The sequence below is a fragment of the Apodemus sylvaticus genome, chromosome 8 (genome assembly GCF_947179515.1).
Source record: "Apodemus sylvaticus chromosome 8, mApoSyl1.1, whole genome shotgun sequence".
Classification (NCBI taxonomy): Eukaryota; Metazoa; Chordata; class Mammalia; order Rodentia; family Muridae; genus Apodemus; species Apodemus sylvaticus.
In genome coordinates this window covers 95,429,640-95,455,150 of record NC_067479.1, presented here as the reverse complement: position 1 = coordinate 95,455,150, position 25,511 = coordinate 95,429,640, and the positions used below count along the sequence as shown (strand labels likewise).

At 37.6% G+C, this 25,511-nt stretch overlaps 1 protein-coding gene across 7 annotated transcripts in view; it reads left to right on the top strand.

The window, feature by feature from the left end:
- Positions 1–25,511, top strand: part of Ankrd28 (ankyrin repeat domain 28) — a 133,985-nt gene that overhangs the window by 46,142 nt on the left and 62,332 nt on the right. For 2 of the 7 annotated variants that reach the window (XM_052190099.1, XM_052190097.1), the window contains exons 2-3: positions 3,621–3,704; positions 23,742–23,820. In XM_052190099.1, the coding sequence (XP_052046059.1) occupies positions 3,691–3,704; positions 23,742–23,820 (93 nt within the window). In that variant the 5' untranslated portion in view covers positions 3,621–3,690. Of the gene's footprint in view, positions 1–940; positions 961–1,124; positions 2,486–3,620; positions 3,705–23,741; positions 23,821–25,511 lie in introns of those variants that run through there. The other 5 variants (XM_052190098.1, XM_052190101.1, XM_052190100.1 and 2 more) reach the window with 5 other exon arrangements.

Genomic DNA, 25,511 nt, shown 5'->3' with positions numbered 1-25,511 from the left:
AGTGAAAACCAACTCCAAAGTGATCTGGGTGGTGTTGTTTGCAGTGTTAGGATTAAACCCATGGCCTGGTGCATGCCAGACAAGTGCTGCAGCACCAGCCCCAAATGGCTGGTTTTCACACTTAATTGTAGCGTTTGGAAATTCATTTTATTAGGAAGGAGGAGTTATTTGTTTGTTTTCTTTGTAAGATTCTGTGCTTTTTTAACATGTTGGTAATTCAGGACAAGAACTTTAAACGGTGTTTTATGCAGCTGCTTAATGGGGTTTTTAATGCTTTAGAATATATTCATATATAAAGGTATTGTTGAATTTCTGCAGTGAAAATTCAAAGATTCATAAAATTTTAACACTAAGATTTCTTCCTTGATAAAGTTTAAATTTTTTCTTTAAGAAAGTATGAGTCAATAAATGATTGATTTCTTTAACTTAGAAGACATAGCAAGGCTTGCATTTGTTTTCTTTAAGCCTCTTTTCATTCTAGAAAATAACACACATCCAAAGGAGGAGAGGGAGGAGGGAGAGGTAGAAGAAGAGAAAGAAAGGTCTTGGCAGAAGCAAGAGTTGCCCACCTTAACGTAGGCTCCCGGTTTTTAGTCTTGAAGAATATTGCCTGTTCTCTTGAGATCTCTTTTATGAGTTCACTACAGGCACTCTTACTGCAGCTGCTGCCATGGAGCTAAACATTTGCTATACTGTCGCATACAAAAGCAGTTAAGCTGTTTGGAATTGTTTACTTGCTAAAACCAGTGTTAGTCAGCAGAGGCAGTACACCAGATTTCCTTGTGGCTTTTAGTGGAAAATGTTAAAAGCGCACTTATTTTTCAGTTATAGAATTTTTCAGCTTGATCTGGATTAGTCACAGAACTGGCATGAACCTTCTAATTGTGAAGGCTGTCCAAATGTACTATTTTTTTCTCCTGCTAGAGGAAGTTACATCCTGAGCAGTCGCTGAGCTCTCTGGTAAGTGTAACATGTGAGCATTACTAGGCATTTCATCCTGCGGGTCTGCAGTCCTTGCTCTCCGGGCTGTTGCTTGGTTGAAATGCTTCTGCAGGACCGATCCTGAGGTCGTGGAGCTGTTTCTCAAGGGTTTGTTCGTTTGAGGATATCAGCGGCATTTTGCAAGATCATCTGAGGGACAGGAAAACATTTGAAATCAACTGAAGGATAACTGTAGCGGTTTTCACCAGGGAAGGAAACTATATTGGCACAGAGGCAGATGACTGAATAAAGTAGTTGGCTCTGAGAAGATGCACAGTCTGCTGTTTTCTCCTCTGAATGAAGACTGTTTAATGGAAGCTATATTCATGTAGCGATCAAAGGAAATACTACTGTGATAAACTACTTTTTTCCCTTCTCGTTTTAAAATGAAAACCCTGAAGCAGTAATTGGAGCTCAAAGGTCTTCAGATCCTTTTGCCGTCTGCTTGTTCTATTAAGATTCTCCACTGACACCATTTCTGCCTGGTGCCTGTGCCTTTGCTGGGCTGCTAGAAACAACTGCCTGATGGAGAAAGAATGCAAGCTTTGCCCTGCCTGCTACTGATGGGATAAAGCTGGCTCTGTCTCGCCTGGTATTGGGAAGTCTGGATTAGTCAGCTTGTATTCTCTCTCGCGTACCAGGGGTCCTATTGTCTGTTGTGACCTGACTCCTCACGTTCCCGTGCTGCAGCCTGGTTTGTCTCCTGCCGTCTCCTGCTGTCTCCTCCTCCTCCTCCTCCTCCTCCTCCTAAACACAGCTGTCAACGTCTGAGCTTCGTTTTCAGGATTTAGGCTAAATTTTATGTATTTTTGTTTGTTCCCTGTATACTATCTGTAAAGTCAGTGAAGCTGAAGAAATGAAGACCAGTTAGAAGTGGAAACAGAATAGTGAGATTCTGGTTTTAATTTTCAGCTACAGCCTACCCGGCCTTCTGGTAACTATATGACCTTGCAGACAAGAGTGGGAATATCCGCGGGCACCTCTGTCACAGCAGTTGTTTCTCATTTCATTCTTTATGGTGTGGTGGCGTGTCACCCAAAACAGTGATTGTTTTGTACAAGTAAATTTCAGAGCTCAATGTAACTTATTTTGGTGGAAGAAAAATATTTTTAAAAGAATAGTCCTAGACTGAGTTTTAATTATTGACACATTGATGTGAACCTTTTTTATAGATTATAGAAACCTGCAGAAAGAAGTAGGTTTTTATTTTTAGGAAGTTATGTATTGTAATTTTAAACTTAAGTTTCTTTAATACTACTAACTATAAAACCAGCTGCACTGTTCAGAGAATGTTTATAAGTGGTATACAGAAGAGGAAAAACTGCTTGTGCTCTTCCCACTGTGACTTTTATCACATAGCTTGGAGTTTAATGTTTTAAAAGAGCGAATGAGTCGAGTGTGTATTGTTGTTTTGGAGGAGGTAGAAGATGATTCTCCTGTATTCATTTCTAAGTTGCCCCAGGAAAGTAAATGTCTACAATCTCCACCTTCTGGAAATGTGTTGGTAAGCTATGAGAGTTTCTGTTGTTTATCCATGTAACTGTAACTTTGTAAGCACACACTGACTTAGTGTTTACTAGTTTCATTAGTATTGCTGGTTTCATACTCCAGGCAGTATGTGGGTCTGTATGATGCAGTATTATTTGCGTGTAAAATTAGCACATTTCTGAATTTTTCTTTTTCAAATGCTTAGGTTCTACTTTTAATTTTATTATCTGTTCATCTTCTTATGGGCTCTTGAAAATAAATTAAAAAATAGTGAAATAGTTGTGAAATAAATATGCTCTTGTTTTCATTTGGTTTTAGAACAAGTTTGATAAGAATCAGGGACTCTGCATAGTTTTCAAAAAGTTGACTGCTACCAGCAACATCAAGAATAGCTTTATATGTAAAGAATTTTACCTATTTGCATACAAGACTTTATATTAAGAAGAATCATGCTATATCCTTAATCTTATTTTTAACACTGTTGTCAGCTAAGACCTCATTTGAGTGGTATAACATGAGACCTTCAGAGGCGATGCTATAGATGAGGAAATGAGGTTTAGACATACATATGCTTGTCTTCTCGTGTCATTCAGATGTCTGCTAGGTTTGGTCTTTGAATAGTAGCTATTTTTATCAGTTGCCCGCTTTTCCTCTCTGGGATTTCTATCATTATATAGATAGAAAAAAAAAAAAAAAACACATGCATGTGATTATCATGACCTGAATGGACCTTCTTAAAATCTCCTTCATAGCTCTCACTGCGCTAGGAATTGCTTATTTGACTGGTTTTATTCCATAAATAGATTTGAATTATCAGACTTATATTCATGTCTTTTCATCATTTAGAAGCAAAAGGCTTTTACTTAAGAAATAAAATGAGTATATTACTTAGTTTGGTCAAATTACATTTGAATAGATTTATTAGGTAGGCTTTTTTATTACTCCCACCCAGGATGAACCCTATACTTTGATTAGGCTGTATGAAATATATAATTCATATTCCCTACCCCTCAAAAATATGGCTACATGGAAGAAAAAAAAGATTAGATTTGGAAGTCATGCAAAAATATCTTTAAATCTATACTTAATGATATGATTGATGTTTTGTTTCTTTTATTTTATATATTTATTTACTTTATTTTACTTTTTAGCCATCACTGGTGCAAGCTATATTTAATGGTGATCCAGATGAAGTTCGAGCACTAATATTTAAGAAAGAAGATGTTAACTTTCAGGTAAAGCAATTGATTCTTTTACACCTTTTTTAACCTACTTTGAAAAACAAAAAACAACAACAACAAAAAAACCTTTCCTAGTATTGTGATTTTGTTTGGTAGCTTTTTATGTTTTGGTTTGAAAGCATATTTTTTGTTTAAACATCTGCTTTTGTTTTGTTGCTGGTTTTGTTTAAAAGCATAATTCTGCCACAGTTGTTTTTTTTAGAAAAGGCAGGAGACTCTTGCTTGAGACCAAAGGGGAAAACTGTGTGTGTGTGTGTGTGTGTGTGTGTGTGTGTGTGTGTGTGTGTGTGTTGTGGTGTGTGGTGTGTGCACGCTTGTGCTCTGTGTCTACAATGTATATGTCATATATTTATATGTCTATGTCATACACACACATATAAAACTGTCTGAAAACCCAGAACTCCTGGAAGCAGGTTGAAAGATTTGTGTTCTCTGAACTATTTGCTTTAAAATTTCAAACATACTCTAAAGACCATTATACTCTTGCACTGGTTCAGTATTGATAGCGTTTTGTTATTTACTCTCATTTGGAGTGGGACGTGAGCGCACATATACACATTTTTCTTTTGCTCAACCACATTTTGACAGTAAATTGCAAATAAGACATTTCATAATTTTTTTTAGGTATAAGGGTTCTTTTAAAACTTGACAGAAAAGATTTCTATAATGTTAAAATGTACCTAACTTGATTATGAGAGCAGATAGGATTTCTATACATAACTGTGGTGAGAGTTTTACAAAGAGTTGGTATTGGTGTGTATCTACTATACAGAAAGATGGGCTTCATTAATGACATTTTGTTCAAGTAAATCCTGGATCTCCATTACTCTTTCCTATTCTTCCCATCCCTTCCTCTTCTCAAATAGTCTTTCCATTTTTGTGTGTCACATTTGTGTGATAGGTAGACACCAAGACTCTTGATTTCTGATCAGACTCAATTACAAGGACTAATTGAAAACTTTTTGTACTTAAGAATATAGTAGATGTAATATTCAAAGCTAACGTGCTGGGAAGTATAGAAGAGGGTGCATGCGTGCATGCATGTGTGTGTGTTGGTATGGAGATAATTGTGTGTGTGTGTGTGTGTGTGGTGGTATGGAGATAATTCTCTCTGTGTGTGTAGATAATTCTGGGGGGGTGTGGTATGGAGATAATTCTCTCTTGCTTGCTCTCTCCTCTGTATAGGATTGTTTATTCTAAAATAGGGTCGTGTTTTATAGCCATAGCTGATCTTTTTTAACTTACTAACTTGCTTAAAGATTATTATATATATTTTGTTTGTTTGTTTGTTTGTTTTTGTTTTGCTTTGTTTTTTCGAGACTGGGGTTCTCTGTGTAGCCCTGGCTGTCCTGGAACTCACTCTGTAAACCAGGCTGGCCTCGAACTCAGAAATCTGCCTGTCTCTGCCTCCCAAGTGCTGGAATTAAAGGCGTGTGCCACCATCGCCCGGCTTTAAAGAATATAATTTAATAAGACAAAATAATTTCATTAATTTATAAGTATTTTCTGGAAAGAAATATTTCTCTGAGCTAATGATGGATGAAAAGTCTTAATGACTCAAAGCTGCTATAACAACACCTAGATGTTCTAGATTTTTTTTTTAATTATAAGAAAGCATGTATTACAAGTACATCTTCAACATTTGTATTTATATTTATTTTTTACTTTCATTGACTAAGTGTGACCACTTAATGTTGGTAGACACTTAAAAGTTTACCTTTTTTAAAAATTCTGGTTTTCTGACTAGGTTTACATTTTTGACTAAAATGGTTGATTTCTAAGAACATAGTGATCTAGAGACTACTATCAGAACTTTTTTTCCTGGACCTTTTCTAAGTAAATGGCTTCTTATTTATGTTTGGTTGGAGAAGAATGCACCTAATTCAGGGTGTATTTATCTTAGTGAAGTGCATGACTCACTTTGCCTAATTAGGCTGTCTTAGCAAGTCTACTTTTCCTAGCACAGAAAATAGTTGTAGGGTGTAGATGTGTGAGCAGAAGGGAGACCAATATACGCTATTTTGTTTGGTTTTAGATGTTTGACTAAAATAGAATAGTCTAATTGCCATGGCTAATTTCTTCATCTTCACAAAGCTTGTAGCTGCCATTGTTTCTCTTATTTAATCAAGACACCTTAAACAGAAAAAATAGTTGAGTCTAATCTTGTTTTTGGACATCATTAGCACCATAAGAAATATCAGTGGGCCTTCTTTGAGGGAAACGATCACAAACTTCTAATTAATAACAGGGGTAAGTGTTGAAGAATAATACTCGTTGAAATTCAGATTTCATGTTTTTAAAAGTTATGTTATGGAAGTGCATATGTGGTATATGTACGTGTGTCTCTGCTTGTGGAGGTGAAATGTAGACATTGGATGTCTCCTCAAGCTGGGCTTCGCCTTTTTTTGTTCTTTGTTTTTTGTTTTTTTTGAGGCAGGGTTAATCTAGATATTTGCCTGTCTCTACCCAGACCTGACTGGGATTGCAGATGCTTGCCTCCGCCCCTAGTTTCTGTATAGCTGCAGGGGATCTGAACTCAAATAAGGCATTTTACTGACTGAGCATCTCCCCAGCCCAACTTTACAGTTTAAGATGGGTGTAAGCTCGGATTTGTTTCTACTTATAATTTTATAAATTTCTCTTATCAGATCCTGAAATTAAACATTTTATAGACAGCTAGTAGTGTCTTTTCTTTCTAAACCAGTTTATTATAAATAAAAGCTAGAATTTAAGAAGCATTTATTCATATCATTTCCATGAGGATATATAACTAAAGTAATTTGAAGGTGTTTGATTATGTGGAAGCTTATTGCATGTATAATTTGTTGATAGTCAAGTGTTAGGGATCAAATTCATGACCTTAAACATACTTGTTAAATAATTTATTCCAAAGCAATATGTTTAGTCTTAATGACAGTGCAGAATTTAGGATCCAAGCCTTGTTCTGACAGCATGCCATCGATGAGTAATAGCTGCACATGCTTAAAACAGATAAAGCAGGAAGAATATTCTCTAGGTTCCCTTTCAAATCAGGGAAGATGTCTTTTCTAGATTACCAAGAGAACTGCCCCTGAAGTCTAAGTGGTTACAAGCCTGCTCTATCAGCAGTCAAAATAGAAAATGACTATCTATCTATCTATCTATCTATCTATCTATCTATCTATCTATCTATCTATCTATCTATCTATCTACCTACCTACCTACCTATTTATTTATTTATTTGCTTATGTTGGTGGTTTGTTACCTGCTTTTGGGGGAAAAGAATAGGACCTTGTTTTCATTGTTAAGTCTGGAATGGATCAGAAATTTCAAAAGAAGGAAAAAAAGGAAGGGAATATAATTGCTTACACCTGTAACTTAACAAAGGAAGATAATTGCTAATTTTAAACAGAATAGCAAACTTTTAGAAAAATGAAAAAATCCTCATGAAAGAAACAGTATAAACCACTAAGTGTAAGTAAAATAATAATTAAAAGCTGTATTGGTAGTTATAATACAAAGAACATTTGAACTATGACTCAAATTTTTCTCATCCTTTAATATACAACTTTGAACAAGTCCTACTAGCTTCAGCACTGACATGCTTTGGTGTGAATATCCAGGGCTCCATTACTGAGCTGCAGTCTTCTCCAACCCAAACTTCGGGTTCTCCAGAAGCCCCCAATGACTTTGAATATCCTCCTAATTTTGCTGAGAAGGACTTGTCTTGATTTATATGACCAAAATAATTAAATGTTTTCCTTAGAATTTATAAGAATTTGCTCTCATATTGTATTTCTTGAATAATTTAATCTGAAATATTGATGGTACCCCATTTCAGGAAAAGAAAGTCTTATTTATACATAGACAAAAAATGTTTTTCTACAAATAGAAATTATTTTTCTCTAGCCAGACTGGTAGAAATTAGTGTTACTTACAGAAATTGACTTTAGAAACAGACATCTATGGGCTTTTAAAAATGTTAGTTTTACTCAAAGAATAGTCTTATAAAATTGGTAGAAAAGTATTTGCTTCATCATTTGGTATCAAAATAAATTTCACAAAAGTTAAAGAGCTCTAAGATCAGTAGGGATAGCACAATATTTATACTTTTTTAGCTTACATATTTGAGTAAGTTTTAGTTTCTTTTGCTAATATTTTATACTTACCACTAAGTATGGTTTTTGTCAGGTTTTCTATATTCTGTACTTTTAGTTCCTAATGTGAATGGTATTTAGTTTGAAATACTTAACTTTTCCTTTGTACTCAACCTGTTTAACAAGCTGTCTTTCCTCTAACACAGCCATTCTCACTGAAGATGATACTACTGCCAGCTAAGCAAAAAAGATTATATATATATGTTTTTTAAAAAAAATCTTCCATTTTTCTAGCAGTCCATGGCAAACAAAAGACGAAGGTATATAAATTACAAACACATTTTACATAACATGACCACACTGGAGATAAATCAGTTTACGTGGAGGAAAGCCTTTCTGGTGCTGCATCTCCATGGCCGAAGTGCTCAGCTCTGTGACCTTCTATGACCTTCACCATCCTCATTTGGATTGTAGATGGTCTGCCCCTTCCACCCTGGGTGTTTCCCATGGTCTGAGACCTTCTAAAAGAAGTATCCGAGGCCAGAGGCTCTGAATTTAGAATCTATCCTCAGCTTTCTTTTTCCACTGTAGTAGGGACAGGGGGCCCAGAAGAGTGTGGTGCAGCTTATTCTGTCCACCTTATTTTATTTTGAGTGAGGTGCAATGTAAGCAAAATAAAGCTTATCTTACTTTTCTAATATGGTTTCTCAGCTTGTATCATCCAACGGAATTCCTAAAGCACACCAAAAAGCTTTTTTTGAACATTCTCAAAGGTAATACTTATGGATAGTTGCTATTAGCAGTTACTTTTGAGGGCAGTTAGTATGAGGAAAAAGCTGCTGTCCTTTGTAGATGAACGTTAATCTCTGTGAGACTTACGTGAATGTGTATGTATGCCACATATATGTATGTGTTGTGTGCTGCCGTGTATACAGCTATAAATGGACATCAAAGGTCTGCATCGAGTGCCTTTCTCAGTCACTGTCCACCTTACTCTTTGATTGAAGGACTCACTGATCCTGAAGTTACTGATCCAGCTAAACTCGCTGGCCAGTTAGCTTCAGGGATTTGCCTGTCTATGTACAGAATTATAAATGTACATCTGTGTATGGTAGAGATCCAAACTTGGGTCAGGCTTGGGAACAGGCACCTTGATCCTTTGAAAACTATCTTATCATCTAATCATACTAGACAGACTGCCTTATCATCTCTTAAACCTTACTCCCATTGACTGTCCCATTGGCAACACCTACAGTTTAGAGAGGTCACACTCAAATCATGACTTGGTGCTCATGTCAGGAACCTCAACTTCTTCTAGAAGAGCAATTTACTAAGTTCTTACTATCAGAGCTTTTCTGACAAGCTGAGTTTTGATTTTTATATTACAGAGAGGAAACTTTAGATTACAAGATTATGAAACATGGGATCATAAAAGTAACTTGGGAACTTATGAAAACCCGGGGCAGGGGTGAGGGATGAGACAGGATAGATACCGAGCACTGGAATCCTGTACGGACACGTAAATGGGCCAGATATGTCGTTTTTGATAACATGGGGCTTGTATTTCAGATCATGCTGCCAGACCACTGGTCCATATAAACCACCCTAAGTAGCTGATGTTAGTATTCTGTCTAAGCTCCACCCCACATTTACCTGGCAACAGCCAGATATGCTCCACCCCATAGACCTGGCCCACTATAAAGGGGGCTACTTGCCCCTCCTCCTCCCACCTCCCTACCACCCCCCACCCCCACCCCTCTCTCTTCCCACTCTATCTCTCTGCCCCTTGGGATCTCCCCCCCTCTCTCCATGTGGTCATGGCTGGCCTCCACTTCTCTATTTTCTTCTCCCCCCCCCCCCCATCTCTAACTCCTGTTTTCTGCCCTGAATAAACTCTATTCTGTACAATGCCTATGTGTGTGTAGTTCCTCAGGGGATAGAGGTGCTTGGGCAGGGGCCCACCTGGGCACCCCCTTCCCCCGTGCCACACTCCCTTATAACCCCCATCCTCTCTTTTTAAGCCCCCTTCATTGGTGCATTAGCCCTTCAGCTGATGCGTTCAAAATTTTGCAAATCCAAATACTTTTACCTTGAGTCAGGATTGAAAGGGGGGACTTACCTCATCCCACTCAAATGATGCATTCACAAAGAAAATACTTTACTCTCACTACATAATTGAGATTCTTTACTATGAAATGAATGGTTGTAAATCAATTATTGAGCAAATATGCAGCATATATAAAATTGCTAGATAGAAGCCTTGAAATACATTTTTATGCCTTATAATTGTAGAATTCATTTGAGTTATACATTTAAAAATGACACAACACTTTTTTTCTGGTTTTTTTTTTTTTCCTGATTTTGTTCTTGTCTTGGCATGCGCTCCTATGCCAGTGTCATAGGCACAGACAGCACCTGGATTTCCAGGGTGTCAGTTTAAACAAGCTCCTCCTTGTAGAGCAGCCCCTCCTGCGCGGTGAGCCCTCTACCAGGCTTTGTCTAGAACATATCACACCAAAGTTATTCCAAAGAGGCTTTCCTGGACTAGCCAAAACAGTAAAGGAGCTGGGCGGCAGTGGTACACGCACGCCTCAGTCTCAGCACTCAGAAGGCAGAGGCAGGTGCACCTTTGTGAGTTTGAGGCCAGCTTGGTCTGCAGAGTGAGTTCTAGGACAGCCAAGGCTGTTACACAGGGAAATCCTGTTTCAAAAAACAAACAACGACAACAAAAAGTAAACGAACTGTTTCAGGATATGCCTTTTTTTTTTTTATAACTCAAGTACAAAATGTAATAGAGCAAGTATTTTCCATGGATTCATTCAGGGAAGGGTTGTAGTTTTGTTTATGTAGAAATTGGGTTGCTTTTTTGCCTCTCCAGGATTGCTATATATGAATCTTAAGTAATTCTTCTAGTCTTAGTGTCCATGTAGAATCAGGTTGGTATATAGGTATATAAAGAGTGAATTTTGATTTTTCTGGTAACTGTTTTGAACCCAAAGGAATAAAACATGTCAGTAGGCGTGTTTGTTTTTTGGAAGCGGGATTTAGTGCTAATGATTAAACATAAAATCTTACATGAGAGGCAAGAGTTCTATCCCTAGCCCTTTTATTTGCCTTCTTTTTTTTTTTTTTTTTTTTTTTTTTTTTTTTTAACATTTGGACAAGAGAACATTTAATTGTATCATTATTTTTTTTTTATGAGAAAGAATTTTTTTTTATTCGATATAATTTATTTACATTTCAAATGATTTTTTTTTTTTAAAAATATTTATTTATTATATGTAAGTACACTGTAGGTGTCAGATCTCTTTATGGATGGTTGTGAGCCACCATGTGGATGCTGGGATTTGAACTCATGACCTTTGGAAGAGCAATCAGTGCTCTTACGCGCTAAGCCATCTCTCCAGCTTTTTTTTTTTTTTTTTTTTAAATAATTATTTATTTTATGTATATAAGTACATTGTAGCTGTCTCTAGACACACCAGAAGAGGACATCAGATCCCATTCCAGATGGTTGTGAGCCACCAAGTGGTTGCTGGGAATTGAACTCAGAACCACTGGAAGAGCAGTCAGTGCTCTTAACCACTGAGCCATCTCTCCAGCCCATTTGCCTTCTTAATTTAGTAAAAATGTACTGTTTTATACAGGGTGTTTTGCCTGCATGTATGTCTGAACCATGCCTGTGCTTGGCAGCCAGAGGCAAAGGGTGTTAGATCCCCTGTGACTGGAGTTACAGTTACGAGTTCAATGTTGATACTAAGACCCAAACCCTGCTCTTTTCGAAGAGAGGCAAGTGCTCTTAAGCACTGAGCCATCTTTTCAACCTTTAAAACTTTGAAACTTGTGAGGTGATGGTGACACTCGTCTTTACTTTCAGTACTCAGGAGGCAGAGGCAGGCAAATCTCAGCGAGTTCAAGGTCGGCATGGTCTGCAGAGGGAATTGCTGGACATCTAAGGCCACACAGAGAGACTCTGTCTTGAAAAACAGACTTTAAAACACGTTCTCACCAAGATTCCCAGACAGACCTTGAACTTTGAGTATTCTTGCCCCCCAGCCTTCTGAGTGTCTGGGATTATGTAGATCTGGCTTTAGCAAGTGTTCTTAACTTAGATATCCCATTTCAAAGCCTGCACATTTTGCCAATACTGATACATCCCCCTTCCCCTTAGTTTAAATGGACCTTAGTTGATAGTTTGTAAAAATGATTATTGTTTTCCAGTTTTTCTCTTTTATTGTTCTGAATATCAGCCCCTCAAAATTACCCTTTGTGTCTACATAATGATCTACATTTCACTTTTGAGACTAGCAAAATGACTCAATTTATTCCTCTTACAGAACACCCAAATTTGTTTCCTAGCACCTATCCCAGGTGACTCGCACTGTCTCTAACTCCAGCTCCAGGTAGATACCTGTACGTGTGCACAGATATACATACAATTACATCTTATTTTAAAAATCTTTTTGTCTCTGATCATTATAATTCAGTCTCTCAGATTTTTTAACCCAATAGATTATATGATATACAATGTAATAATTACTTGTGTCTGAGTTCTCTTCTTCCTCCTCCTCCTCATTTTTCTCCTCCTTCTTCCTCCTCCTCTTCTTCCTCATCCTCCTTCTCACTTCCCCCTCTCCTCTTCTTCAAAGCAGGGTTTCTCTGTGTAGCTCTGGCTATTTTAGAACTCACTGTATAGACCAGACTGGCCTCAAAATCAGAGACCTCAGAGATTTGCCTGCCTATTCCTCTCAAGTGCTGTGATTAAAGGTATGCACCACCACTGCTTGGTGTGAGTCCTTTTCTATAGTAGGCTTATTTTTGTGTGTTAGGAGCAATTGAACTATTTTAAACATGTCTCTGGTATAAATGGTGTACAGAAGCTTGTGTTTCTGTGGAATATATGGATGGCCTATAGCACTGTGTGTGTGCATAGCACTTTATAATATGTGTTATTAATTCACAGCCTCAGGAATGCTGTATCAGAATTCTTGTTGGTGTACATCCTAGGATTGCATTCTTGGTTGTTGTTTTTTTTCTTGGTAGAATTTGATATTATAAAGTATTTGACTTTCTCCCCATTTCTTAGAACATAGTACTTAAAACCCTTGAAACTTTAAGTCTTAGATTGTTGTACTGGCTAGTTTCATGTGTCAACTTGACACAGGTTGGAGTTATCATAGAGAAAGGAGTTTCAGTTGGGGAAGTGCCTCCATGAGATCCAGTTGTGGGGCATTTTCTCAGTTAGTGATCAAGTGGGGAGGGCCCCTTGTGGGTGGTTCCACCTTTGGGCTGGTGCTCTTGGGTTCTGTAAGAGAGCAGGCTGAGCAAGCCAGGGGAAGCAAGCCAGTAAGAAACATCCCTCCATGGCCTCTGCATCAGCTCCTGCTTCCTGACCCGCTTGAGTTCCAGTCCTGACTTCCTTTAGTGATGAACTGCAACTTGGAAGTGTAAGCTCAATAAACCCTTTCCTCCCCAACTTGCTTCTTAGTCATGATGTTTGTGCAGGAATAGAAACCCTGACTAAGACAATTGTCTTTTGTATGTTAGGCAGACTAAGTTTCTAAGGGCACCTAAATAGCTTCAGCATAGTAGTTGATCACCTGAAAGACCAAGGCATTATTAATGGCCTTTCATATTCACATTCTAGCTTCTAAAGAGTGAAGAAAACTGAAGATTGGTGTGGTTACCAATTTTCAGTAATTTAATGAATTTTACCTAACATAATAAACATGTACTACTTCCGAGAGGCCCGCTTGAGTTCCAGTCCTGACTTCCTTTAGTGATGAACTGCAACTTGGAAGTGTAAGCTCAATAAACCCTTTCCTCCCCAACTTGCTTCTTAGTCATGATGTTTGTGCAGGAATAGAAACCCTGACTAAGACAATTGTCTTTTGTATGTTAGGCAGACTAAGTTTCTAAGGGCACCTAAATAGCTTCAGCATAGTAGTTGATCACCTGAAAGACCAAGGCATTATTAATGGCCTTTCATATTCACATTCTAGCTTCTAAAGAGTGAAGAAAACTGAAGATTGGTGTGGTTACCAATTTTCAGTAATTTAATGAATTTTACCTAACATAATAAACATGTACTACTTCCGAGAGGCTTCTAATGCTGTGCATATGGGAATGGCCTATGCACAGGAAGACAGGAGGAGGCCATGCAAGCACAGAACACAGTATGGAACTTGGGAGTAGTCTCTGAATTGACGGCAGTCTTAAGGAAGTGAGCCCTATACTGTGCCATTTTATTCTACCTCCCATGTAGGGGGTGTTAGGACTGAATTTGAATTATTAGTCATCCAAACAAATTCACAGCAGGAGTGATTATTTCCTGGTGGTAATAACCTAAATGTGACACAGTGGTCATAGGCATCAGATAAGCTATGTTTGTATATTCCTATCCTTAAAAAAGACAACCCAACTTGGGGGCGGGGCAAAGGATGAAAAGACAAACCTCCAAAGAAAGTGCACAATGGTTAATAAGCACATGGAGACTTGCTGAACATGGTTAGCCCTCAGGGAAATTCTAATCAAAACCATAATTGAGATGCTACTCATTACACATGGGGATGGAGTTGTGGGTGTATGTTTGTTTGCTTGGTTGGTCTGGTTTCCTTTTTGCTTTTTCTATTTTAGGCAATGTCTCATCCTGTCACCCTGGTTTGCCTAGAAATCGATATGGTAGACTAGGAACACTTGAACTCATAGAGAGCTGTTTTCCTCCCTAGTGTTGGGATTAAAGACATGTACTACAATGTGGTGGAGATAATTCACAGTGACAGGCACTAACAAATAATGTCAAGAATTTCTAGATATGAGAGCCCTCATACACTCTGCTAAGAAGTCACTATAGAAGCCAGCATAGTGGTTCCCCAAGTTTAAAGTTGATATATTACCCAATTCTTTCATTCCAAAGGATGTACCCCCCCCCCCACATAAAGGAAAGAACCAAGTCCACATAAAGGTTTTCTATTTAGAAATGAATGTTCATGGCAGTGTTTGTATTCCTGGTAATAGACAAAACAATGTAAGCAATTCAACTACCTATCAACTAATGACTGAATTAAAGTATGGTATATCCCTACAGTGGGATATTATTCATCATTAAAGTGAAATACTAATAATGCTATGGTATAAACAAGCCCCGAGATATGTAAGCAAAGCAGGCAAACCTATAGAAACAGAGTATTTATCTATTTATTTTGGTAGGACTCGGGAACGTGGAAGTAGAGAAGATGGTTTAAGACAGTGGTTCTTAACCTTCCTAATGCTGCAACTCTTTAACAGTTCCTCATCTAATGTTGTGACTTTCAACAACCTTAAAATTACTTCATTTATACTTCATAACTAATTTTGCTACTGTTATGAATCACAATATAAATATCTGATCTGCAGGATGTCTGATAGATGACCCCCCTGGAACATTGTGACTCACAGGTTGAGAACCACTGGTTTAAGAGAAAGAAGCTTCTTTGTGGTATGATAAGGTGTTCTGAGATTGATTGTGAAGATATGTATATAACTGAGAGCTGCACAGCACTGAATTATATATTCAGTATGTTTGTACATACCATTTCAATAAAGCTGTTTTAAAAAGGAAAATGTCACCAAACTTTTTAATGCAGAAATTAATGCAAAAGAAAGGGCCATCTCAACAAACAAATGTATGTTTTGGCATTTATTTCCTTTTTAAAAATTGTGTATATGCACGTTTATGGGAGTACAAAGCAACTTTAGGAAACATCCTTAGGAATGTCATCCTCCTCTGAGACAGGTCTTTTTGTTAGCCAGGGAATCCCTAATTAGGCTACACTGGCTGGCCAATAATTTGCAGGGATCCTTCTGTCTCCACCTCCGCAACACTGGGATTATTCCCATACTGGGTCAAACTCGCTCATGCTTACAAGGTAAGCATTTTACCAACTGAGATAGATATGTTCCCAGCCCTATTTGAGATCTGTTCCTAGTCCTATTTATATCTTTAGGGGAATCATTTTCAGTTCCAGGAAATGAAAGGTAGTACTCAACTATAATAGCTCTTATAGCAAGAGTTCTGTAACAGGTATTTCTTTATGATCATAAACCTGAAGTGTAAAGAATATGGACTTTTGCCAAGCTTGGTGGCACATGCCTGTAATCCTAGCACTCGGGAGTCAGAAGCAGATAATTGTGAGTTTATGACCAGACTGGACTACTTAGGAAGCTCCATGTCAGCCTGGGTTACAACCCAAGATTCTGTCTTTAGTAAAGAAAGAGAAAAAGGAAAGCTTTAAATTTATGACAAATTTAGCTGAGTAAAGCCCTCATAGATTAAAGCAGTGCCAAGGTCTACTGTCTTGGCTTATACCTGTAACTACAACCCTCGAAAGGGGAGGGCCAGGAAAATTGTACACAAATTTGAAAACAGCCTGCGCTACAGACTGAGACCATGCCTCAAAACCAAAATTTACAGGAAAAATGGCTTTTCATTGACTGCTGGGTTACACATGGAAGAGTCCCACTAACAATTTTGAAAATTAATGTTACATAATGAAATTAGATGAATCAATTGTACAAGCATGCCTCATTGTATTGAATTTTGCAAATACAGTGCTTTTTCCACATTAAAATAATATAAGAACTCTAAATTAAGCAAGTCAGTTTACAGTGTTTTCAGTAGCTCAAGCAACCATCAGCATCCTTAAGCTATAAAGTGTTTTTAATTAAGGTTATGTCTTTTTTCAGAAATGAAGCTTCTGCACACTTAATAGGCTACTGTATAAAGTATTAACATTCTGTTACTGTTTCTTTTTTGTTTGTTTTGGTTTTTGTAGACAGAGTCTCTCTGTATAGCCCTTGATGCCCTGGAACACACTATGTAAACCAGGTTGGCTTTAAACTCAGAGATCCCCCTTGCCTCTGTCTTCTGCGAGCTAAGGTTAAAAGGGGTATGCCAAATTATATAATAATGTGTTGTGTTGTGTCTATGAAAATGTTGCGCTGCTTTGAATGGGTTTCTTTTGACCTGCACCCAGAGCCAGCCCTTTCAACCCCTTGTCATCTTTCTTTTTAGTTTTCTCTGATTTGCAGTAGCTTTTCATATTCTGAATGAGGCCCCATTGAGGTACATACTATAAATTCTGTTCTTGTGCTCCAGGTTGCCTTAATTCTTTGTGGAGTCATTGAACATGAGGTACTAATCTTAACTTAGTATAGGTTTTTGTTTATTTGATATCTTGTTAAAGAAGTCATCCCATCCCCACCCCCTTAAACATTCCTAATGTATATGAAGGCCAGAAACAGTCTTGTTTGAAATAGGATTGCATTGTTCTAGAGCTCACCAGTTAGGCTAGTGTGCTTGGCTAGTGAGCCCCAGGAAAATTGTCTTTGCTTCTGAATACTGAGATTACAAGTAGTTGGCTTTGTTCCCCCAATCTTTTAATAATGTGTAGTCTTGAGAGGGGAGCAGTACACACATAGAAATTGCATGTCTGGCACGTGGAAACCAGGGGACCTTAAGTGTGAGCCAGTGAGAACTTTGCACCTTTTCTTTGAGACAGGATCTCTCATTGACAGGCTAAGCAATTCCCCAGAATCCCTTTTGCTTGCATCCCTCAACACTCGGATGATAAGCACATGTGTGGCTAGGTATATATGTCAGTGCACACGTGCTTTCCTGCGAATGGGGCTGTCCTCCTCAGGATCTTCCCACCTTCTGTTTGAGACAGCATCTCTCAGTGACCTGAATCTTTTCTTCTAAACCAGACTGCCTAGTGTAGGAGCTAGGGATCTGCCTGGCTTTGTCTTCCAGCTCACCTTCATTGCAATTAGACATTTTACTCTGCTCCCGTGAGTTCTAGGGACTGAACTCACTTCTGCACAGTAAGCAGTTTATCACATGAGCAGTCTTCCTAACTCAAGAAATCTTTTCTAACTTGAGTCAAAGATAATATTTCATATTCATGAGGACTTCTAAAATTTTGTTCTTTACATTTAAAAGCTTTGTAACATATTTAAGGTTAAATTTTGCATATAAAAATACAGAGTAGTTAGAAGGATTGTCTTTGAGAGGAATCGATATATACTAAGTGTTTATGTGTGTGAGTGCAAGTTAATGTAAGACATCATTTTTGTCTCAAGTTTTTGGCTTTATTAGAAAGGTCTTAAATGTTATTTAATGAAACAGTTTCTTCATCTTTCCCTCTATATTTTGTTTTGGATAGTTTGAAACAGTGTCATGTAGTGAGGATGGCTTTTCCTGATGTTCCTGCATCTCTGTATCCTAAGTGCTAGGGCACGCATGAACCAACAACTTCACTTCTTTTTCTTCTGAAACGTCTATTGTGCAATGTTATTCTCCTGTGACAACACACACACACACACACACACAGTCTGTTTTCTTCTTGCTACCCTAAACCCCCAACTAAACTAACTTAAAAGACCTATCCACATTCAGAAATTCTGCTTGACATAACTATTTTTAAGACTCTTAAATTTTAAATTTTTCATTCATTGAAGGTTTCAATTGTAAGCTTTTTGTTTAGGGGTTTTGTTGGGTGGGTGTGTGTGTGTATGTTTTGCTTATCTATTGAATTTTTTATTCAGGTCATAAATTGCTTTTCTGATTTCATTAAATTATCTGTCAGGGTTTTTGTTGTTTTTTTGTTTTTTCTTGGCTTGTGTCATGCTTCGGTACGATCATTCTTCAGAATTTGTCTCGGCGGTTTGAGGTCAGGTAGTAGGAAAGGATTGCATTCCTTGACAGGTGTCATCTTTACTTTTACATGTTTCTGTTGTCCATAAATTGATATCTGCATCTGATGCAGTAATCTATCTTGTTTTATGTTTCCCCCCTTGTGTAGAGAGATTTTTCTACTACCCTTTCTATTGTGTATGGTGTGTAAACTGATTCTGGGTTAACCCTGTATGACTTCTGCAGTTTTCTTTAGCTGTAGTTCTTGTTGGAAACGTCTGTACTGATATCAGTGATCTAGGCTGCATACATATGTCAGTAAGGTAGTGCTACAGCTTTTCCTCTACTTGAAAAGGCCAGGCTTGCTTCTTTTGGCTTTCACTGTGTAAACTATGTATTCCCTAGGCATGGTAACTGAATTTGGGAACAAGGGTTTTAGCTTTTCTGCTGGACATAAATCCATGCATCAAATACAGACACACTGGAGTGACAACTGTCTCTCAAGAATGGAGATACACATAGCTACTATCTCTCAAGAGAGGGTATGCTCTAGCAATGGATTTAATTTCAAGATGGCTTCAAGCTATACTGGATTAGATCATGGTTGTGAATATATATCATAGGCTCCTACTCTGGTAATAAAGTTGCATAAACTCCAAGCAACTTTCTAAATAACAAAGAGCCTATGAGGGTCACAAGAATCATCTGTGTAGTTACCTACAGGGCAATAGAGATATTGATACCTTGTTCTTCATTTCTTCTTAAGAAATCCATCTTAGCTGTCAGACAATCATGGTGGAGGAAACATCTCAGGGAGGAGGCACATGCTTTCCTCTTCTCTGTGGAGTTATTTGGGACTTTGTGCTCCACAGCAATCCCACACCATTGCAGTCTTGATTCATTACTTACTCTTTGATGTAGTCTGTTTCTCTTGGAAGAAGGGGAAGGGCTGGGGCTGACAACAGTGAGCAACAGACAGCTCTAGTCAGTCACTCTGGCCTCTTTATTTTTATTTTTTAAAACAAGTACATGGTAACTCGTTTTCCATCCCTACCTTGTGTGTGTGTGTGTGTGTGTGTGTTTGCGCGCGCGTGTGCGTGCGTGCGTGCGTGCGTGCCATAGCTCATATGTGTAGGTCAGGGAACAACTTGGTAAGAGTCTGTTCTCTTCTACCTTCTGGGTTCCAGGGATTAAACTCAGGTCATCAGGCTTGTTGGCAAGTAGTTTTACTTTATTATGGTCCCTGCTTCTAATTTAAATTATAAGTATAGCATTGTATAGATGCCTAACTGGTAATCTCAGATATGTTGAAAGTCTGATGATCACTAAGCGTTTCAATGTACCAATATATCACTAGGCCTTTTTTTTTTTAAAGTAAGCTCAAGGTTTTTCATTAATAATATATAACTTAGCAATAGGAATGTTTTTCTTGGACTATACCCACAGTATATTATCTGTACCTTCCATTTTGAGTTTAAATGGTATGAGAAATTAAGCCCTTAACTGACCATGTTAAGCCAGGCCTGGTGGCACGTGTCTGTAGTCTCCTCACCGTGAAAGCAGAGGTAGGATAATCTTGAGTTTTAGGCCTACATGGATTACATAAGAGCTCTAGGTCAGCCTGTGGTACATAGGGAGACTCTCTAGAACAAAACTAGCCTAGGATAAAATTCTGGCTCTTCATGAAAGCAGGCAGCATTAGTGTTGCCGTTTCTTACTCTTTTCCAATTTTCTAGCCCTTTATTGAATTTTAAAAATAATATTTAGCCTGTGGATCATGGAAATACTTGTTTCTTTATTCCTGATTTAGCTATTAAGATGCTATTTTAAAAAGCTGCAAATATACAAATTACTAACACATTTTACCCTTGGCAAACATAGACCCCATTGTATGATCAAAATGTGTGGATTCATTAGTGGAAAACTGAGTCAAAGTACCTTGTGTAAAAACTAGTTATTCAGAAGATCCAGGAAGCCAAGAATATTGGTTAATCATGTGAGTTAATTAAAGGTTGATTAAGAGCATCTTGTGTTCTGTTATTTAAGTAACCATTTAGGGAACATCTAATTGTTTTCAGCACTTGCTTCCTACAGTGATTGAATGAGCAGGTTGGAATTCATTTTTTAAAATGTACGTTTTAAAGCCATATTTTACTAAAGGGACTTCTAGCTATTTTATTGCCTAATTTTCAGTGTTGAACTGTAGTAGAGTGAAATAAGATCTGTATTTTTTTCTTTCATTATTAATTCCCTTTTATTTTGATTTGCATAGAGGAATGTTACGTTCCTATGAGTCATAAAATAGCTTCATAGTATTGCAAGCATTGAGTCATAGAATTCCAGGCATCTCTCAGACACAGATGACTCTTTCTGTCTCATCGTGCTTTCTGTCATGTTTCTGCATTAGAGATGTTTGTCTATTTGACTAGGTCTAATCACATTTTAACATTAGCAGCATTTGTTTGTGTATATGGTAGCACCAAAAAGCCTAGGCAACGAGCTCTTTTTAAACACACTTCTAAGTTAGTCTTCAGCTTTCAGTCAATTTTTATCTTTCAGTGTTTGTTAGATATTCTGTGTGAACTTTTTAACAACTGTTTGGTGTATGATTTCTCTCAATGTATCCCATTTCCTGGGATGAAAATTAAAATAAAAAGTGTGATGCAGTAGATTCTAACTCTGGTCATAGAGAAGAAAAACCATTAGCTCACTAACTTTTTTAACATTAATAGCACTAAACTAATCTCCCGTACAGTATTTTTTATATAGTATTGCTAAGGCTCCCCATTCTAATCCCCAGTCTCAACTGTTCTTTTCTTAGAGTAATTTAGAGTCCCAAACTAGAGAATTTTACAATCTTGAGCTGAGGAGATAGCTCAGTGGGTAAAGTGCTTGTTAGCCAAGCATGAGGAACAAAGTTTGATATCTGACCCCTTAAAAGCTGGATGTGGGGTACGTGAACATCAGCACCAGGAAGGCGGAAAGTTACAAGTTACGGGGGGGGGGGGGGGGGTGTCACCGGACAACCAGCCTGCCCTAGTCAGCAAGCCCTGGCTCCCAGAACAAAGCTCCCTGAACAAAGCAGACTGTTCTTGATGAATGGTCCTGAGGTTGGCATCTGGCCTCCACATGCACACATACATAACCCTGTATCCACACATACAACAGCCCTCCCCTGAAAAAAACATGAAGGCTGGAGTAATATGCTACCTTATACAAGCCTTTTTCTCCTCAATAGTCTACAAGTCGTTGTTCCAAGATGGTGGCTTTTTTTTTTTTTTTTTGAGATCATTCACAATCATATTCACAGTCTGCTGTGATAGTGGCCTATGTGTACATGTTCAAAGCTGACTCAGTTTCAAATCTGCCTTTCAGCCTATAGCAAGTAGGAAGATACTCCAGCTATAATCTAGGTTTTGTTTTGTTTTTTAAGACAAGATCTATCATCCAGCTTGACAGTTCCTTTTAAAGGGGAGGCGCTCCAAAGGTCTGTCTTGTTTGACTTCACTCTTCTACTATTGGTCCACACTAAGTATAAGTAACTTCAGGCAATCTAGAGATATAACCTCTCGCCATGTGGGTAATTGGCAAGCTACAACATGCTTTCTATAGTCGGCAAGAAAGACAGAGTTAATTTAAAAAAATGTAATCTATTACAAAAGCCTTGATGAACAATATTAAGGGTAAATTTTGAAATAATTATCCCTAAATAATTTTTTAAATAAAACCTTATCAGTAATAGTCAATTGTAAGTTTGTATGTGATATATTAATTAAAAATCTCTTAAGGTGACATTACTTTGTACCTTACTTCATCAATTGGAATACACTTGATTAGAGAGAAAATCACAAAGGTGTACATTAACGGAGCTCCCCTTTCTGGAAGAAGATTTGGAAAAAGTTGTATTTTTCTCCTTTAAAACAGACATGCATGTATTCTGGGTATGAAAGTAAAAACTAATAAATGTTAAGACTAACCAAATATTGTGGGGGTTTTGTTGTTTTGTTTTGGGTTTTTTTGTTTGTTTGTTTTTTTGTTTTTTCGAGACCGGGTTTCTCTGTGTAGTCATGTCTATCCTGGAACTCACTTTGTAGACTAGGCTGGCCTCGAACTCAGGAATCCGCCTGCCTCTGCCTCTGCCTCTCTGCCTCTCTGCCTTTCTGCCTCTGCCTCCCAAGTGCTGGGATTAAAGGCACGCGCCACCACTGCCCAGCCCCGAATATTGTGTTAACGGATAATTTTAAATTCACAAAGGCATTTCTTTTCTGTGTTCCCTATGAGTACTCCTTTGGAAACATTTTGATTAGTGAATTATCTGATTATTTGAAGTTTGTATTTAGTGTGTTTAGCTGACAATTCTAAACTGTTTTAAAATTGTGGAAGTGTATTGGTGCAAAAAAGTAGCATATAAAAGATCTTTATAGGCAGGCCATGGTGGCTCATGCCTTTAATCCCATCATTTGGGAGGCAGAGGCAGGTGGATTTCTGAGTTCGAGGACAGCCAGGGCTACACAGAGAAACCCTGTCCTGGAAAAAAGAAAAGATCTTTAGTCAAGCTTTAATCCCAGCACTTGGGAAACAGAGGCAGGTGGATATCTCTGGTCCACACAGTGAAACCCTGCCTTGAAAAACTGCATGGGTGTGTGTGTGTGCATGTGTGTGAGTGTGTGCAGGTGTGTGCGTATGCCGAATGCAGTATATGAATCAGTAAAGTCTTAAATTGTTTCCTTGTATTTCAATTTTTATTTATTCTTTATGGACTTTATATAGGTTGGATATCCCTTATCTAAAATTCTTGGGACCGGAGTGTGTGAGATTTCAGAGTTTTAAAAATATTTGGGGAATATCCATCCATCCATCCAACATTGTTTTGAGGATGAGAGTCAAGAATCAAAACATGTGACTTACAATCTCTATATGCCTCATACACATCAGCTGATGATAATCATGCATAATATCTTTAAGAATTTTACATGTGAAACAAAATTTCTTCAAAGTTAATTTTTCATTTATGGTGACATCACCTCTTGAAACCTTTTGTAAGTCGTTTCATTTCAGACATTTTAAAAATAGGACTAGACAGTTTGGCTCAAGCCACGGTTATATAGCCAAGTACATTTGTAAAAGCTTTTACTTATTTTAGCTGTGAAACACTCGAGATTTTTGTTGGTGAGACTTGCAGGGTAGAGTTGTGGAAATATTAATTTGTTAGTTAATGTTGACTTTCATTCATACCACCTTATTTTTTTATTATTTCAAAAGTGCTATTTTATCTTTTCACAGGACAATGAAAAGAGAACTCCTTTGCATGCTGCTGCCTATCTTGGTGATGCAGAAATCATTGAACTGCTTATTTTATCTGGTATGGCAGCTCCTGAGATGTGTTCATGGTGTTCAGTTCTGTCGTAGTGAGTGTTCGTCAAGCTGGAATGACTATGGGATGCATAACCTGTGTCTTAATATTGCTTTCATAAGTAAACCAATTTATTTACTCTACAAATTTTGATCATATACCATGTTTTGGGTGCTTAAAGTACTTTAAGAAGTAGAACAAAGACTGCTGTCCTTACAGACTTTCTAATTCAATAAATACAAGTCATTTTATAGTTTGTTTAAAGGTAATAATTGCTACTATGGAAAAATGAAAAACATAAATAAGGAAGACTAGAAAAGAGACAAATGTTGTAATACATTTCTGTATTCTAATTTTAATGGTGACTTCTCCAAAGGAAGAGGGCAATAGTGGCCCAGCAACTAGATAGTAAAAAATAAGTCCTGTTGTGTACAGAAATTTAAGTTGGTGCCAACAGAACTTTTCTTTAAATGTCTTAAAAAAAAAAAAAAAAGATCTGAGGATATGATTCAGTTAGTAAAGTGCTTATTGTGCAAGCCTGGAACTTGGGTTTAGATCTCTAACACCCTCGAGAGAATCCAGGTGCAGCGGTACAAACCTGCAACCCTAGTTAGTACTAGGGAAGCAGAGATAGGTGGATATCTGGAATTTGCTAGCCAGCCAGTCTGCCTAGCAAAAGCAATGAATTCTAGGTTCAGTGAGAGACCTTGTCTCAAAAAATAGGTGGAAATGACTAAGAAAGACAGCCAGCATTGGCTTTCTGGCTCCCACATACATATCCATACCATAGGCACCCATATTGGAACACATACACCAAAAAGAAAATAGCATTTATCTCAATTTTTTTAAGAAATTACGCTTTATGGGCTGAGTATGTAACTCAATTGGTCTAACATATAGGAAGCCCTGGGTTTAATACTCAGCTCTCCAGCACTGCATAAATTGGATGTGATGGTACAAATGTTGCTGTAATCCCAGCTCTTGAGAGAAAGAGAGCAGCAGGAGAATCAGAAGTTCAAGGTAATTCTCAGCTATAACATGTGATTCGTGACAATGAACAGCAACAGTAACCCTGTTACAAGCATATCACACACACACACACACACACACCATAGCAGATGCATATGTGTACTCTAATGCAAGCTATATACACACATCATACAGGCATCTACACAGCATACACAAAAAGATAAAATAAGAAAATGGTTGTGTAAGAAACAGCACAGTTGCAGAGGGAAGAGGACTTATGGGACTTATGGGGAGGGGGGAACCAGGAAAGTTACATTTGGAATGTAAACAAAGAATATAAGGGAAGAAAAAGAAATAGTACAGTTTTATTTATTTTAATGTATAGGACTTTTGACAACTACTGCTATGGATTTTTTTAAGAATCCTATTTTTATTTTAACATACATGCTATTTTATATGATCTTGTATGGAGGGGTTCATTTTGCCATTTAATTAAATTTTTATGTCTAGAATAAACTTTAGATGCTAGGGCTGAGTCAGACTCGGTGTCTTTCTTTTAAAAGTGAATACTTCTAGTAATGACTTTAGCTACCAAGTTCAAGCTGTGTAATAACTAACTACAGTGCAAGTGAGTTCCTTCAGACCAAATGCACTTTGTTTTTATAGCAGCACAGTCTACTGTTGGAACTTCAAGTCCATAGGTTTTCTTTCAGTGATCTGTTGGCTGTAGG